At 44.2% G+C, this 18,418-nt stretch overlaps 2 protein-coding genes across 2 annotated transcripts in view; one reads left to right on the top strand and one right to left on the bottom strand.

Moving 5' to 3' along the window:
- Positions 1-6,328, bottom strand: part of MAP3K5 (mitogen-activated protein kinase kinase kinase 5) — a 180,503-nt gene extending 174,175 nt beyond the window's left edge. The window contains exon 1 of the mRNA XM_039532599.1: positions 6,306-6,328. The gene's annotated coding sequence lies outside the window, so the exon portion shown is untranslated. The remainder of the gene's footprint in view (positions 1-6,305) is intronic.
- Positions 6,329-7,959: 1,631 nt separating this feature from the next.
- The window catches only part of PEX7 (peroxisomal biogenesis factor 7), a 70,121-nt gene continuing 59,662 nt past the window's right edge, over positions 7,960-18,418 (top strand). Inside the window, exons 1-3 of the mRNA XM_039532609.1 lie at positions 7,960-8,157; positions 14,257-14,314; positions 15,585-15,735. Coding sequence (XP_039388543.1) covers positions 8,031-8,157; positions 14,257-14,314; positions 15,585-15,735 — 336 coding nt within the window. The 5' untranslated portion in view covers positions 7,960-8,030. The remainder of the gene's footprint in view (positions 8,158-14,256; positions 14,315-15,584; positions 15,736-18,418) is intronic.

Raw genomic sequence — 18,418 nt, 5'->3', positions numbered from 1 at the left:
GATTTTCCTGGAAATTTTGGCCATTCTCTAGGTGTGATGTTTTCAGGATCACTTGGACTCATAAACAGTTCTGTCACTGCCTGCCTGTAACCTGGAGTGCCTTAATGCTGAGCTGCTATGGCTCAGAGCCCTGACACCAGTAGCCTGTCCACAAGCACAAGGTCTCATCCAGGCTTCCGTAAATTATACTTTGTAGGGTGTCACCAACAGCTCTTCTGGTCTCAAGCCTCCCCAAATCCATCCACCCCGAGTTCTTAACTACTAGATACTTGGATTTTCCCCCTCTGGTTTGTCAACTTCAAAGGCATGAAACTAGTCCTGCAAACATCAACCTGCTTTGCCACAGTGCTCCACACAGTGTGCACTCCAGAGACCTACTTGGGGTAAAAATAAACTAAAAGTTTATTTAATAGAAAAAACACAGATCCAAAGATGAAATAGTAAGAGAACGCGAACACATACAAGTTACACAGAAAATAAGTATAAAGATACAATCTCAGGCCTTAAACTTTCAAATTAGATGAAAATCCCTTTTCTAATACAAGTTACCTATTGCCTTTGAACAGTTTCCCAGAGTATCCCCTAATTGTAGCAGGGAATGTCTTGTCTTCTCATTCTGTAATGGTCCATCATTTGTCTTTTCCTGGGTTGTACAATGCTAGGTTCCTGGAGCTAATCTTGTCTGGTTGAGGAAGCAGCAGCTCCCTGCCTGACTGTCTACCACCCTGCTGAGAGATGGAGCTAAATCAGTGGTTCTCAAAGTTTTGTACTGGTGACCCCTTTCACATAGCAAGCTTCTGAGTGCGACCCCCCTTATAAATTAAAAACACTTGTTTATATATTTAACACCATTATAAATGCTGGAGGCAAAGCGGGGTTTGGGGTGGAGACTGATAGCTTGTGACCCTCCATGCAATAAGCTCGTGACCCCCTGAGGGGTCCCGACCCCCAGTTTGAGACCCCCTGAGCTAAATGATAGAATCATAGAAATGTAGGACTAGAAGGGACCTTGATAGGTCATCTAGTCCAATCCCCTGCATTGAGGCAGGACTAAGTATTATCTAGACCATCCCCTTAAAAACCTCCAATGTTGGAGATTCCGCAACCTCCCTAGGTAATTTGTTCCAGTGTTTAACTACCCTGATAGTTAGGAAGTTTTTTCTAATGTCTAACCTAAATCTCCCTTACTGCAATTTAAGCCCCATTACTTCTTGTTCTGTCATCAGTGGATAAGAACAACAATTTATTACTTTCCTCTCATTCTGTGGTTCACGGGTCGGCAACCTTTCGGAAGTGGTGTGCCGAGTCTTCATTTATTCACTCTAATTTAAGGTTTCGCGTGCCAGTAATACATTTTAATGTTTTTAGAAGGTCTCTTTCTATAAGTCTATAATATATAACTAATCTATTGTTGTATATAAAGTAAATAAGGTTTTTAAAGTCTTTAAGAAGCTTCATTTAAAATTAAATTAAAATGCAGAGCCCCCCGGACGGTGGCCAGGACCTGGGCAGTGTGAGTGACACTGAAAATTAGCTCGCGTGCCTCCTTCGGCACATGTGCCATAGGTTGCCTACCCCTGCTCTAGTTTGTCTATATCTTTCTCGAAGTGTGGTGCCCAGAACTGAACACAATACTCCAGATGAGACCTTATCAGTTCTGAGCAAGGAGAAAGAATTACTTCTCATGTCTTGCTTACAACACTCCTTTTAATACATCCCAGAATGATGTTTGCTTTTCTTGCAATAGTATTATATTGGTGACTCATATTTAGTTTGTGATCTCCCCCAGATCTTTGTCTGCAGTACTCCTTCCTAGACAATCGTTTCCCATTTTGTATTTGTGCAGCTCCTTCCTAAGTGTAGTGTTTTGCATTTGTGCTTATTTAATTTCATCCTATGTATTTCAGACCATTTTCCCCATTAGTTAAGATGATTTTGAATTCCAGTCCTGTCCTCCAAAGTGCTTGCGACCCTCCCAGCTTGGTATCATCAACAAACTTTATAAGTATATTCTCTATGCCATTATACAACTCATTTATGAAAATATTGAATAGAACTGGTCCCAGGGCAGACCCCAATTCTTAACTCTCACTATTTTAGCCTCAGATCCTACCCCATTTACACTGATGTTTGCTGTTAGTCATGCAATGACTGCTAATCTTTTTGGTGAAAATTGAAACAAAAAAGGCATTTAACACTTTGGCCATTGCTGCATTTTCTGTTATTGCTTTTCCTCCATATTGAGAAAATATTGCAGCATAAATTATGACCAGTTTTATATATACACATATACATAAATTCATGACCACAGTATGTATACATTTCTCATGATCATCAGCTTCAGAACATTAAAAGCTTTCATAAAAGACCTTACTTCGTATACATTTATACTACAATAATATTGTATATCAGGGGTAAGCAACCTATGGCACCTGTGCCGAAGGCGGCAGGTGAGCTGATTTTCAGTGGCACTCACACTGCCCAGGTCCTGGCCACCATTTCGGGGGGCTCTGCATTTTAATTTAATTTTAAATGAAGCTTCTTAAAGACTTTAAAAACCTTATTTACTTTATATACAACAATAGTTCAGTTATATATTATAGATTTATAGAAAGAGACCTTCTAAAAATGTTAAAATGTATTACTGGCATGCGAAACCTTGAATTAGAGTGAATAAATGAAGACTCGGCACACCACTTCTGAAAGGTTGCCGACTCCTGTTGTATATAATCAGTTCTTTCCAGTTCAAACCCCCAGTTCTCCCTTTGTGGTGTTTGAATCCTGATTGTCACACTAGGTAGAGGACATGTCTAGTGCAGCAAAGATATGCCTTTTATGATTGTTTTCTGGTTGTGCAACTTTATTATATTTAGCTTTCTACCGGATATGCAAAATCAGTTGATGAAACTTCTCCAACTCTTTGATATACTAGCGGTAACCTGTCCATAGAGTAATGTGAAAATTGCTATAGCATAATAAATGAATGTTGACTTGGGCCTTTGTATGGTATTGTTCTGGTTCCAAGCTCAATGTTACAAGCTATACATGCTTTTTAAATTTCAGTAAGGGTTTCGCAGTCATTGAAGGTGCTACCTGAGAAAACACCCACCAAGTTCTGTTTTGATTTACACGTTAGATAAACCCATTGACTTACAAGGATTGAGTAGCATGTCCCCTTTTAATAGGGTTTCAGGACAGGAGTAACTACGATAAAGAGTTCCTAAAGTCCTACCTCAGGAGCCTGGTTCAGAGCTCCCAAACTTCAGAGGTCACAAAACAGTCTCTCAGAGTATATCTGCTCTGCAGCTGAGAGATGTGATTCCCCGCGTGGGCAGACAGGTTCATACAATACTCCATTCAAGCTAGCATGCTAAATATAGCAGCATGGATGTTGTGGCACTGGCAGCAGCTTGGACTGAAAATGTTACAGTGTAAAGCCACAGGGGACATAAAGAGCCTCATTCTCAAAACATTTACTACTACCCTGCTTACTCTCAATGATGTCTATCAGGCCCAGAGCCTGTATACAAGAAAGCTCCTCAGCTGGTATATGCTGGCACAGCCCTAGTGAAGTTAACAAAGCAAGGCTGATTTCACCAGCTGACATAACTTTAAGGATAAGTAGATTCATATTAGATTCCAAGGCCAAATCATCTAGTCTGACCTCCTGAATAACACAGGCCATAGAACAGGGGTCGACAACCTTTCAGAAGTGGTGTGCCAAGTCTTCATTTATTTACTTTAATTTAAGGTTTCGCGTGCTGGTAATACATTGTAATGTTTTTTAGAAGGTCTCTCTCTATAAGTCTATATATTATATAAATAAACTAGTGTTGTATTGTAAAATAAACAAGGTTTTCAAAATGTTTAAGAAGCTTCATTTAAAATTAAATTAAAATGTTGATCTTACTCCACCGGCCCGCTCAGCCTGCTGCTGGTCTGGGGTTCTGTTCACCTAGACCGGCAGCAGGCTGAGTGAGACCGGCGGCCGGGACCCTGGCTGGCAAGGGGCCGGCAGCCAGAACCCCAGACCGGCAGCATCAGGGGTTCCTTCCGCCAGCTCCTGCCAGCTGGGATCCTGGCTGCTGGACCCATTCAGCCCGCTGCCAGTCTGGGGTCCCAGCCCTGCCCACATACAGTGGGTACCTACCTTCTCCCTGGTTCTGGCCCATTCTCTTCCTCGCTCTGCACTGAGCTGAGGGTGGGAGTGCACTGAGCACAGGGCTGGGGGTGAAGGGTCTGGCCAGGAGCTAGAATGAGGGAGGAGGCTCAGGGTTGGGGCAGGAGGTTTGGGTGTGGGCCACTTACCTGGACAGCTCCCATTTGGTGCGAGGGGTGCATGTGGGAATGTGGAGGGGGAGGTGCAGGAGCTCTTGTTTGGTGCTCTGGGTGGGGGTGGGGATGTGGGGTTGCAAGACTCAGGATGTGGGGGCATGGAATGTGGGGCTGGGTATGTGGGGTGGTGCAAGAGTCAGGGCAGAGGGCTGTGGGCATGTGAAGGGGTGCAGGTGTCAGGGCGGGGGGGGGCTGAATATGTGTGGGGGTGCCAGAGTCAGGGCTGGGGTCATGGGGGGTGTTGAAGGAGTCAAGCAGAGGACCAGGTGTGTATAAGGGGGGCACAGGGCTCAGGGCACAGGCCTGGGGTGTGTGCGGGGCTGCGGGACTTAGAGCAGAGGGCTGGGTGTGTGTAAGGGGGGTCAGGGCAGAGGGCTGGGGTGTGGGGGGGGGGGTCAGGGCAGGGAGCTGCAGGGGATATGCCCCTATTCCACCACCACCCCTTCCCCAAGGCCCTGCCCCCGCTTCTTCTCTGCCTCCACCAGGAGCAGCGAGCATGCTGACTCTGCTCCTTCCCGACCCCCTCCCTCGCAAGGGCCATCAGCTGATCCTGATCCGCCGGCAGGACGGAGAGGCAGAGGAGGGGCAGGAACCCAGCACACTGAGGGAAGAGTTAGGGGAGCCAGCAGGACCAAGCTTCTGCCCCCTGCCCCTTGCCCCCATGGGGGGGGGAAGGCAGGGGGAGCGGAGGGGAGAGAAGAGCGGGCCAGGCCAGGCTGGGCAGGACTCCAGCAGGCAGCAGCGTGCCATTAAAAAAATCGGCTCACGTGCCGTCTTTGGCACACGTGCCATAGGTTGCCGACCCCTGCCATAGAACTTCCTCTAAATAGGTTGGGGAGCTCGCTGAAGTCAATGGGACAGTTCACATGAATAAGTTAAGCACAGCAGTGCATAAGTATTTGCAGGACTGGCCCAAAACAAGAGCAACCCCTGGAGGAGGTGAGCGCCCCATACATTGAGTGCTTTACACTCCTCAGACCCGCTGTGATCATAGAATCATAGAATATCAGGGTTGGAAGGGACCTCAGGAGGTCAACTAGTCCAACCCCGTGCTCAAAGCAGGACCAATCCCCAACTAAATCATCCCAGCCAGGGCTTTGTCAAGACTGACCTTAAAAACCTCTAAGGAAGGAGATTCCACCACCTCCCTAGGTAACCCATTCCAGTGCTTCACCACCCTCCTAGTGAAAAAGTTTTTCCTAATATCCAACCTAAACCTCCCCCACTGCAACTTGAGACCATTACTCCTTGTTCTGTCATCTGCTACCACTGAGAACAGTCTAGATCCATCCTCTTTGAAACCCCCTTTCAGGTAGTTGAAAGCAGCTATCAAATCCCCCCTCACTCTTCTCTTCTGCAGACTAAACAATCCCAGTTCCCTCAGCCTCTCCTATTAAGTCATGTGCTCCAGCTTCCTAATAATTTTTGTTGCCCTCTGCTGGACTCCTTCCAATTTTTCCACATCCTTCTTGTAGTGTGGGGCCCAAAACTGGACACAGTACTCCAGATGAGGCCTCACCAATGCCGAATAGAGCTGAATAATCACATCCATCGATCTGCTGGCAATGCCCCTACTTATACAGCCCAAAATGCCATTAGCCTTCTTGTCAACAAGGGCACACTGTTGACTCATATCCAGCTTTTCATCCACTGTAACCCCTAGGTCCTTTTCTGCAGAACTGCTGCCTAGCCATTCGGTCCCTAGTCTGTAGCTGTGCATAGGATTCTTCCATCCTAAGTGCAGGACTCTACACTTGTCCTTGTTGAACCTCATCAGATTTCTTTTGGCCCAATCCTCTAATTTGTCTAGGTCCCTCTGTATCCTATCCCTATCCTCCAGCGTATCTACCAACAGGGCCACCCAGAGGGGGGGCAAGTGGGGCAATTTGCCCCGGGCCCCACAGGAGCCCCACAAGCCCTGTCCAAGAATCCCTTCCCTGGCTAGAGGCACCTTTTTAATTTTTACTCACCTGGCGGCAGTCCAGATCTTCGGTGGCACTTCGGCGGCGGGACTTTCAGTGCTGCAGAAGACGCGGAGCGAGCGAAGGACCCACCGCCACCGCCGCTGAAGACTCGCCGCCACCCGGTGAATACAAGCGTCGCAGCGGGTGGTGCCTTTTTTATGTCTGCTCCCCCACTTTGCCCCAGGCCACCTGAATCCTCTGGACGGCCCTGTCTACCACTCCTCCCAGTTTAGTGTCATCTGCAAACTTGCTGAGGGTGCAGTCCATGCCATCCTCCAGATCATTAATGATAATATTGAACAAAACTGGCCCCAGGACCGACCCTTGGGGCACTCCACTTGATACCAGCTGCCAACTAGACATGGAGCCATTGATCACCACCCGTTGAGCCCGACGATCTAGCCAGCTTTCTATTCACCCTATAGTCCATTCATCCAGCCCATACTTCTTTAACTCGCCAGCAAGAATACTGTGGGAGACGGTATCAAAAGCTCTGCTAAGGTCAAGGAATAACACGTCCATTGTTTTCCCCTCTTCCACAGAGCCAGTTATCTCATCATAGACGGCAATTAGGTTAGGCAGGCATGACTTGCCCTTGGTGAATCCATGTTGACTGTTCCTGATCACTTTCCTCTCCTTTAAGTGCTTCAGAATTGATTCCTTGAGGACCTGTTCCATGATTTTTCCAGGGACTGAGGTGAGGCTGACTGGTCTATAGTTCCCCAGATCCTCCTTCTTCCCTTTTTTAAAGATGGGCACTACATTAGCCTTTTTCCAGTCATCCGGGAGCTCCCCCGATTGCCATGATTGTTCAAAGATAATGGCCAATGGCTCTGCAATCACATTGGCCAACTCCTTTAGCACCCTCGGATGCAGCGCATCTGGCCCCATGGACTTGTGCTCATCCAGTTTTTCTAAATAGTCCTGAACCACTTCTTTCTCCACACAGGGCTGGTCACCTCTTCCCCATGCTGTGCTGCCCAGTGCAGTAGTCTGGGAGCTGACCTTGTTCGTGAAGACAGATGCAAAAAAAGCATTGAGTACATGAGCTTTTTCCACATCCTCTGTCACTAGGTTGCCTCCCTTATTCAGTAAGGGGCCAATACTTTCCTTGACCTTCTCGCAGGTGGGGAGCGAGCCTGTTGTACATGAGGCAAGAGGCCAAGGTGGGTGAAGGTGGAGGATGATGGTAGGGTTGCCAACTTTGGTTGGCCATATTCCTGGCAGTTTCATCAGATTACATAATCTTTAATTAAAGATTAATCATAGAATATTCGAGTTGGAAGAGACCTCAGGAGGTCATCTAGTCCAACCCCCTGCTCAAAGCAGGACCAACACCAACTAAATCATCCCAGCCTTTAACTTTAATTCCTGGAGACTCCAGGACAATCCTGAAAATTCGGCAACCCTAGACCTAGATGATGGCGCAAGAGCAAAACAGGGGACAGGTGAGAAAGCGAGAGAGGGGATGTCAAGCCTTCGGTCAGGGGCCCAGAGAGGGCGGGGCGGGGCTCAGCCCTGCCTGTTGCCCCTGACAACAGCCCCTCTGCGGCCCCTCCAGGAGCCAGGCAGCGTCTTGCCCAAACCAAAGATGGCGGCGCCGCGCTCTCAGCCCCGCCCCTTCGCGGGCCGGGCGCTTCCCGAGCGGCCCCACGTGTCTGTGCGCGCGCGCGGCGGGGCTAGCGCGAGGGGGACTCGCTTCTCCCCGCCGGGCCACCCGGCTCTGCGGCCATGAGCGGGGCCGCTCGGCGCTCCCAGGCCTTCCGGCTGCCGGGGCGACACGGCTACGCGGTGGAGTTCTCGCCCTACCTGCCCGGGCGCCTGGCCTGCGCCGCCGCGCAGTACTACGGCATCGCCGGTGAGGGCGGGGCCGCGCTTCCCCCCCCCCCGTGTTACCCTCCCTGGGGGCTTGTCCGCAACCCCCTCCTCGCGGGCTCTCCGCCTCGCCCACCCTCGCTTATTGCAGCCCCGGCTCCCTGAGCCTGCAGGGACACCCGCTGGAGCCCCGCGGGGGGACCCTGGTGCCGGAGCTGGGTCGGGGGCAGTGTCAGTCCCTGCCGAGCTCTGGGGCGCCAGAAAGTCTCTTCCTCTCCCCAGCCCCTTCCTTCTGTAGCGCCCCCGGCTCTGCCTCCCCTACAGTTTGCGATCTGCTCCGCGTTACACCTTGCATGGCCTGGCGCTGATCTTTGCAAACATACCTACATCTGGATCACTTCCAGGCGCATAAGTGTGTGGGGGGCCTGTGGTACTGTGCAGTGGTGTTTCTCTCCGCCCCTTGCTTTGAGTCCTTTGGCAACTTTGACTCCCGAGGAATCTTCCGTTTCTTTCCCCCTCCTCGGTGCTGCTTCCAAAGACTGCGTTGCTGCTGCAGCTGCCTCTGGAGTGCAGCTACTGATTAGACCAGTCAATTCTTACTTTGTCTTTTTTTTTTCTCTCTTGACCCAGTGGGGAGAGAAAGGGGGGAAGATGAGAGATTGCTCATGCTAGCTAGCATATGAAATATGCACTAGGATCTTTTGACCTGTAAGGTGCTGAGCTGAAGAGTTACCACATTCTCACTTCAGTTTTGCTGTGTTTGGAGGAAGCAAAAGTCTATGGTTACATAGACTACAAATATTTTATAAATACATATAAAGTGTAGGCTGCTACCGATTTGGGGGTTTTCTAATTCTAGTTAAAGGGATACTGTCATCTTTAAACTTGTGTATTGCAAACAAACACATTTATTCTGCTAATATGACATTAGGTTATTGAAAGTCAATAACTTCAAAAGTCTGTCAGGGATGGTACTTGGTCCTGCTGTGACAGGACTTGTACAAGTATCTGCTGGCATTACCTTTTTCAGCTTTTAAGACTTTGTTTATTGGTTAAATTATATTCTGAACTGTTTGCTTAAGAATTTTATGGTGTTTACGGGCAGAAGGTCCTACAAATGATAACGTGCAATGTCTAATAAAAATGGGTACTTCATAAATAGTGTTTTAAAACAACATGTAGTGTTTTCCAGTACAGAAAAATAAACATCACTGTTAAAATATAATAAAAATAAAATGCTGTTTGTTTTCATTAACCTAGCACATAACGTCAATTAGATATAGAAGGAATGTGCTGTATCTACAGTAAGCCAGCTTACTGCCCCAATCCTGCAAATACTTAAGGAAACACATACCTTTAGTCACATAACTGCCTACTTATGCATGGGGTAGTTATGCAGGTATTCCTTCACAGGTTTGGGACTGATGGGCCCAGTCTTAATATCTTGAAGTCATTTGATGTTTTGCCGTTTTACTTAAATGGAAGTAGCATAACTGGGACTACTTTGTTTGCAGAAAAAAATAAGACTATTAGCTGAAGCCACTGAGATATAACTACGGCATAGCAGTGAAAGGAAGACCGTCTCTATAATAGTTTAGTCTCACATGATCTGTAATAGGTTGGTCTAATTTCAGTTGCTGGGTGACTTGGTGATCTGGTCTTAAACTCTAACTCTTTCATTCTAAATTTCCTTGCTGGAATTAAATTTCTCTTCTAGGAGAGAAATGGTCTGCTTAAGAGAAAAGCAAAGCAAATCTTTTCCATTTAACCAGGCATAACAACATGAACCACTGGAAAAAGTATAAACACTGCATTGATGGGTGGAGATAGGTGGCCCATTAATGCTTGCAATAACAGGCACAAAACTCAGAAAAAAACATTTGTAATAAAGTATGTTGTGGCAACTAGTGTTTAGCAAACTGAAGGAACTGCTTTTGAATAGAAAATAACTTATTAAAGTAGTAAAGGGGAGGCATTGATGTCAGCCTTGTGTAAGATTTTTTTTTTTAGTTGATTTGATGTCAAAAAAGGTGACAGAAGCCTTCTTGCACATTCACGTGTCTGCATTTGTACATGCAAACTGGGCATTATGTTGGTAACTAGGCATTTAGATGTTTAAGTACTTATTTGTACAGTATGTACCTACTTTGAAAACTTGGCCTTAGCTGGCTGATTGAAGAACAGTTCTTAGGCAATCATTTTGTGTATATGGATCCATGGTGGGCCTTAGGCATTGTAACACTTAGCATTATGGCACCTAACTTTTAGGCACCTAGAAAATCATAGGAACACCACTGTGATCTGCAAAGCAGAATTAGATACCTAGGCTTCCTATAGGAGTGTCTCTCTCACCATTCACTCTAAGAATATGATCCACAAAATCAGCATGCTAGGCAGGGACGTGCCTAAGATAGCTAATGGAAGATGCCAAGGAGAGGGGTGTGTGCTACGTCCCACTCCTTTTATGGTGATAGGTGCCTACTTCTGCTTGTGATCCATCAACAGGAGCCTGCCACATGGAGTCAGACAGCTTAGGCACTCCTTGTAAAATGAGTTTGTTGTCTGCCTTGCTCCATTCATAACAGTGCTTTGATCGCTGAGCTGTGGGCAATTCTGATGTGGGGCTCCCTCACTGTCTCTTATTGAAGCTGTTCCACTGTGGGTAGGGTGACCAGATGTCCTGATTTTATAGTGACAATCCTGATATTTGGGGCTTTCTCCTATATAAGCTCCTATAACCCCCTGCCCAGGTCCCAGTTTTTCACACTTGCTGTCTGGTCACCCTAACTGTGGGTAAATCATTAAATAGTCTTTGGGCTACAGGGGGAGAGAGTGTGAATGACTCCTTAGCCTGGTGATTAAGGCACCCACCTGGGAGGTGAGACACCCAGGGTCCAGTCCCATTGCTTCCAATAATTCTTCCATTATTTATCCACAGTGGAGCAGCTTCAACAGGAAATATTGAGGTTATGGGCCAGGTTAATGAAAAAATAAGCAGCTTTTTATTTCTAATTATTTTAAGTGGCACTTGTTTTTCTGTATTTGCTGTACAGAAAAACAACGTTGTATAGAAACTATCTACAAAGTAACTGTATTTATATATATTAGACACTGCAAATTATCATTTGTAGGACCTTCTACCTGTAAACAGTAACAATAGAATTCTCAAGGCAGATGAACAGTTTGGAATGTAATTTAACCACTAACCAAAGTAAAGTTTGGAAAACCCAAAATGTAATGCCAGCAGCTACTTTTGCATGTGAGTGACCTGACTCACAAATAGCTCAACTGAGTTCAATAGGTATACTTATGTGCATAAAACTACTCATATGTCATATCAGAATATCCCATAGCTCAGTGGTTAAAACACCCTTCTGAGTGGTTGGAGACCACTATTCAGATCTTTAACTTGGGTGTCTCACAACCCAGGTGCGGGCTTTAACCACCGAGTTAAAAGTTATAACTAGGGCCCTACCAAATTCATGGCCATTAAAAATGCATCATGGACTGAAATCTGCTCTTTTGTGTGCTTTTACCCTATACTATATAGATTTCATGGGGGAGACCAGCATTTCTCAAATGGGGGGTCCTGACCCAAAAGGGAATTGCGGGGGGGGGGGGTGTCACTGTATAGCCATTCTTACTTTTGTGGTGCTTTCAGAGCTGGGTGACCAGAGAGTGGAGGCTGTTGGCCAGGTGCTCAGCTCTGAAGGCAGCACCCTGCCAGCAGCAGTGCAGAAATAAGGGTGGCAGTACCATCCCATCCCACCCTTACTTCTGCTCTGTTGCCCTCAGAGTTGGTGGCTGGAGCATGGTGGCTGCTGACTGAGGGCCCAGCTCTGCAGGCAACAGCGCAGAAGTGAAGGTGGCCATACCATACCATGCCATGCTTACTTCTGTGCGGTTGCTGGCAGTGGCTCTGCCTTCAGAGCTGGGCTCCCAGACAGTAGCCACCGCTCTCCAGCTGCCCAGCTCTGAAGGCAGCATCGCCAACAGCAGCAGCACAGAAATAAGGGTAGCAGTACCGTCACCCCCCCTACAATAACCTTATGACTCCCCCACCCCCACAACTCCTTTTTGGGTCAGGAACCCTACAATTACAATGCCCTGAAATTTCAGATTTAAATGGCTGCAATCATGAAATTTAAATTTTTTTAAATCCTATGACTGAAATTGACAAAAATGGACCTTGAATTTGATAGGGCCCTAGTTATAAGGTGAGCACCAGCAATATCACCACCTCCTTCCAGCCAGATTTTGAATGGGCTGCAATCTTGTAGGTGTACTCAGAGGCCATCTGTTGGATCAGGCCCCATACATGATACAGGTGGCAGAATGCATGTCTTCCCTCAGTTTGTGGTTCACTGTGAAGCTTAGGCAGATGATAAGTGTCCAGATGCCTAGAAAGAGGCAGTAATGCATATGCTCAGAGGCAGAAACTTAGGCACATGGGTACTTTTGTACCTTGAAAACATAGGAGTCAAGTTAGTTTAGGAGCCTACAGGACACACTGGGAGTTTTGTGCACTGCCGTGGAACCAAAACTGGGACTTAGGCACCTTAAACCTGAGGCTTGGTCTACAGGGGGGGATTGATCTAAGTTACGCAACTTCAGCTATGTGAATAATGTAGCTGAAATCGACGTACTTAGATCAACTTCCCGTGGTGTCTTCACCGCGGTGAGTTGACTGCTGCCGCTCCCCCATCGACTCTGCCTGCGTCTCTCGCCGAGCTGGTGTATAGGAGTTGACAGGAGAGAGCTTAGGGATCGATTTACTGCATCTAGACTAGACACAATAAATCGACCCCCGCTGGATCGATTGCTGTCCACCAGTCAGGCAGGTACTGAAGACATACCCTGAGACTTAAGTGTTTAAGTACCTTTGTGGATCCCACCCATAATGTTTAATCATCATAGTATGCAATTCATGGTATTCAAAATACCTTTTTGGCCTGTAAGTGCAATACCTCTATTCTCCAGACTTTTTATTCCTTTTTTTTTTTTCCCCTAATGTAAGCCTCCAATTTATGAATACAGCACAGTTGTTTAGCTTATCTTTGTTTTATTGTTTATAACACATATAATAAAGGGAAAAATTATATGCAGAGTGAGTGTTAGGTGGTCTTATTGTAAACCAAAATAGCTCATATATTTTAATATCTTCAAAGTCTGTCCTGTTAAGAAGTTTTTGTTCTATCCAAACATATTGTTGGATTCATAAGTTGCTTACATATTGTCAACATATCCCAAAACATTTACTGATTTCCTCCGTTTTTTGCTTCTGTTTCATACAAAGGCCATTTATATTGCTACTTTTTAATGAGATAGTGAGTTGCAGATTCTATATCTGCCCCAGACTCCCTGATAATTTTTCCCTGAGTCTCCTTCCCAACCAGATTGTCCTAAATTTACAAAATATTTTCTCCCTCTCTTGGGAAAGACCTTCTCAAACAGAGGAAAACTGACTATACAGAGGCAAGAGTGAGTGTGACTAGAATTAAATAGTAAAATATACAAAATAAATTGGATGAAAAAATTATAAGTACTCTTAGCAACTGCCTTCACAGGCACATCCTAGCACCCATGGGGAGCTCTGTTGGATCCCTGTGCTGCGCTTATTACAGGATTGTAGCCTTACATCTTTCTTGTAAGAACAGCATGTATAATAATATTCAGATAGAAATGTGATACTTTTTTTTCCACTTTGATAGTATCTCTGTCATATAGAAGTGTTTTATCTGAATTCCATTTCCTTAGAATCAAATTCCCTACATTTTAGTTCACCCATAATAAGCTTAATTCTTATCACATTTTTCTGTAGTATTATCCCTAGTATATTATAAAAGGATCTATATTAATCCCATACTGATGTGTGTTTGCAACATAAGGTTATTCAAAAGAAAATAGAAAAATGCTTGCAGTGAGTTGTCCCTTTTCCCCATTTTGCTGTTAGAAGTATCGAAAACTGACACACATGAAGTAGCAGAAGGCCATAAATAGAGCCAAAGAAGCTATTTATAAGCACAGCTAATTGCCTGGGTCCCTCTATCTGCACTGTAGTATAAACCATCACAGTGCATCATAGTTTCCAGTGAATTAAAAAAATTGGCTCTGTTGCACTGTGCTGTTCTTAATTTTTCAGGTTGTGGAACTTTGGCAGTGCTGGAACAAAATGAAGCTGGGATTTGTCTTTTCAGGAGGTAACAACTTTATATGTTTTTAATGGGAAGTATTTGTTATAGAACCTTTAGTGGATATTTTGGTATTTCTATTAGTAATAAATAATGGCTGTATGATATATTCAATGTACACCTCCATTTATTAGGTACAAAGATCTGGTAATATTATCTGGCTTAAAATATTAAATGGTATTTTTAACGTTGACATCATCCTTAAAGTAAGCCATTTAGGGGCAGCAGAGTGGTGCAAGTTAAAAGTAGTGTCTCTGGCCTAGCTTATTGTTGCATGTTGAGTCTTGCTGCCCTTGCATTGCTGCTTGGACGGAAACTAAACTTTGTAGGTATTTCCCTATTGATCTTTTCTGGGGAATGGTAATACCTCTGGTAGGGTTTTTTTGGGCGATCTCCTCTCACAGCTCAGGAATGCGCCACCTAAAAACTTGTGGTGCTCTGATTGTAAGAGAAGTGTTGACACAACTTGAAACATAAAGCTGACCGTTTGGACTTATCTGAGATGAGAGTTTAAATAGAAATATAATAAATTACCTTACTCTTAGATACCGACAGATATTGTTTCAGTTGGTAATTAGATAGCAGGCAACTTATAGCAGTTAAATATTGTACTGCTACTGCTGGGTATAGTATTACAGTAATAATTGAATATTACTGATTCAGTAATGAAAGTACTTTCTATCCCCTCATTGTTTATAGTGGGAGGCCCTATGTTTCTTTTTTAAACCTTGGAGGACTGCTCCATGTTTACCACTCCCACCCTGGAGACTCTGAATTACGATCAGCATCCTTATGGATAAAAAGGACTGGATGGGACTCTTCTAATCACTTAATGATGTTTTGCTGTCAATCAGAGTGGTCACTATAGATCAATGAGTGGCATGCCCTTCCTTCAGTGCAATAGAAGTAGAGATTGACTTGGATATTTTGTTATCTCTGTTAGTGATAAATAATAGCTCTATGATATATCCAAGTTGGCAATACATCTGTAGCACTCCCATTTGCTCAGGAAGGTTAGGATGGAAATCAGACCTCAGTCTCTATATAAAAGGTGATGGTCTTTGGCTCTCTTGTGCTGACCTGTTCTAACATAAATTTTTTAAAACTTGCAAGGTATCAGAATTTCTTCTAAAAAGATTCTTTAGAAAGTCAAACATACAAATAATTAATATTTTCAGAATGTGTTAAATTAAAGAACGTGTTGATTAATCTTTGAATATACCCCAACCAGCTATACAGTCATTTCTCATAGATGAATATCTTGATTGCCTTGGTTTAGTTTTGACTGGAATGATGGCCTGTTTGATGTGACGTGGAGTGAGAACAATGAACACGTGCTGGTGACTTCTAGTGGGGATGGATCTCTGCAGATCTGGGACACTGCTAACCCCACAGGTCCACTGCAAGTCTATAAAGAGCACACTCAGGAGGTAAAAGAGGCAAACTTCAAAATGTTAATGGCCTACTTTTTTTTTACTACTTGAATTAAAGGGCTCGCTTGCAGAATCACTACTAGAAAGTGTTTTTTCTTTGCTTGGGGCTATAGCATGAATTTACAGCTTCAAGACTGTTGAACATGAGGTAAATTACATATTGTGTTTATAATAGATGACATTTGATCACATAAAATTAGTATTTGTTAGAAATATTTCAAAGACTTTATTCTTGATTCCTCCAAGATTAGGTTGGGGTACTCATTCAGTAGAATGCGGCATTGAACAGGCCAAGTCTCAACTAGAAGGATGGTATCTGCAGCAATGATACCATGAAAGGTGTAAAGTGAGACATTATGCAGATCCTCAGGACTCTCTTCATAGTCAGGGTGGGAAAAGGCAAGAGCCTTCAAATATCTGTGAGGCCCTAGTCTCAGAATAGTTATTTGTGCCCTTTAAGCATAAAAAGGAATCCTAAAACTGTTAATATAACGTGCCTAACCTGAATTTGTTTATGTGTATACACATCTCAAGGTTATAAAGAAGGAGGAAGTAGCATCTATTTAAAGTTGGAAGCTTTCTCCCTCTCTGCTTATCACTGAGAGTGAATATAAATTATTCCTGTTTTTACAAACCATTAAAACTGAAATATCTCCTTCAACAGTATTTTACCTCATTGTGTTTTTAGGCTGTCTGTTACTCTTTTAATTATTTGGTTCTCAAAATGGGGAATAGGTGGAATAACTGTAACCTCTGTATTTTTGGCATGTCACAACCCTGAAGTAGAGGCACATGGGAAGGAAAAGTTACGTAACACTGTGAACTCAGCCTGCAGAAAGGAGTGCTAGACTGCTAAGGGGAACCCGTTCAAAGTGATATAATGTACTTTGGGTGGGAGAGGCAGATAATTGAAAATCTTTCTAAGGGACCTTTTTCAAAAGAGGTGACCCAGAATGGGTCCTGTTGTGTTAACTGGGCCTATAGATATACCCTAATTGCAAGCTTATCTTTAAAAGTGACTGAAAATTCATGAGACCTATAAAAAATGTTGATGGGGGAAAAGTGCAAAAGCGGGACATAGTGCATTAATTCAGTCTAACAAAAGGCCTGCTCAAGGATTGTGTTAAGATCATGCTTGGTAAACAAGAGAAGTGTGGAACTGGAAATCAGTGAACCAAAATTGCTGCATTGGAAATTAGGCCTCATTGATGGACAAAATAATGAAGGGATGGGCTATTCCACCATCATTCCCTTTTGGATTCCTGAAAAAGGGACTTTGGGGGCAGGGGGAGCTAATGAACTGCAGTGCTGCCTGACTGAAAGATGAGAGATGGGGAACGGGCAAGCTTCACCATCATGGCAGCCACTCCACTGTTTCCTGGGACCCCAAACCTTTATTCTCATCCCGAAAGGTGTCCTGACAAGACTGGGCCAAGAGAGGCACCCAGATGACAGTGCCACCTCTACTGGCTCCAGCTGAATCCCAAACACCACTTGAGATGTGAGACTTTGTGTCCTTTTCCTTCCTTACCTTATTTCTTCTCTTTCCTATCTCTCTGCTTTTTTATTTTTCTCTAATAACACTCTTGCTTAGCCAGCCAGGACAGCATATTTTGCAACACTGCTGTAAGCCTGTGACCAGAAAGAGGCAACTTAAAACAATCACCTAAACAGCCCAACACTTGTTCAAGTTTGCCAGGTCTTGAAGTGGCTGATAATACCATGTGCTGTACCTGTGTTTTTTCCAGTAATGAGGTTGCAAGTGAAAACATCAGAGGCAGAAGCTGCATTTTCTGTCTTTGCTATTATTTTCTCTCCCCTTTGTGTATGTGTGTTTTGTCATCTTATGAAACGGGATCAGACTTTAACAGCTCCAGCCATCTCAAGTAACTTCTTCTCTTTTCCCCAAAAATAGTTATTACCATCTTTGATACCATCTAAAATCCTGTCAATCAAGGGGTGTATTCCTTTGGAAAAACCTCTCTCCAGATAAAGTAAAGGGAACAAGGGATGTTGTTAAAATGAAAGCCTTATTTAATACGTTTAATTTCAAATGCTTTAGCTTTTTCTTTCTTTTCTGTGTCTCTGATAAAAGGTTAAAAGGATTTTTAACGATGTTTGCCATGGGATTAAGCAGGCAGAGGTCTTTGCATGTGAAACTCCAAACTTGTTTAAAACAGTTTAATGTTGGACAGTGACTGGGTTATGTTACACCTTTAACTCTTTGGGTCCATATAGTCCATCTGAATTAATACAACAGGCCCAAATGCACAAGATTTCAGGCCCACTGTTTAAATGGAAAAATTGTGACTAGCATGGATCTTCATATTGGTCTGACTAACCTTACATTACATCTACTGACAAAATTAAGACTGAATTGAATGTTCTTAAAGACTAACAGATTTATTTGGGTATAAACTTTCGTGGGTAAAAAATCCACATCTTCAGATGCATGACTCCATGCATCTGAAGAAGTGGGGTTTTTAACCCACGAAAGCTTATACCCAAATAAATCTGTTAGTCTTTAAGGTACCACTGGACTCCTCGGTTTTTTTGTGGATACAGATTAACACAGCTACCCTTCTGATAGTTGAATTTTCTTAAAAATAAAATACTACAATATCAGAATTTGTTTCATATTTAGTAACATAAATTGGTATATATTTATAAATATTTATAC

This window comes from Mauremys reevesii, linkage group 3 (genome assembly GCF_016161935.1).
Source record: "Mauremys reevesii isolate NIE-2019 linkage group 3, ASM1616193v1, whole genome shotgun sequence".
NCBI lineage: Eukaryota > Metazoa > Chordata > Testudines > Geoemydidae > Mauremys > Mauremys reevesii.
The sequence above is the reverse complement of the archived record's forward strand: the minus strand, read 5'-3'. Positions and strand labels throughout refer to the sequence as shown.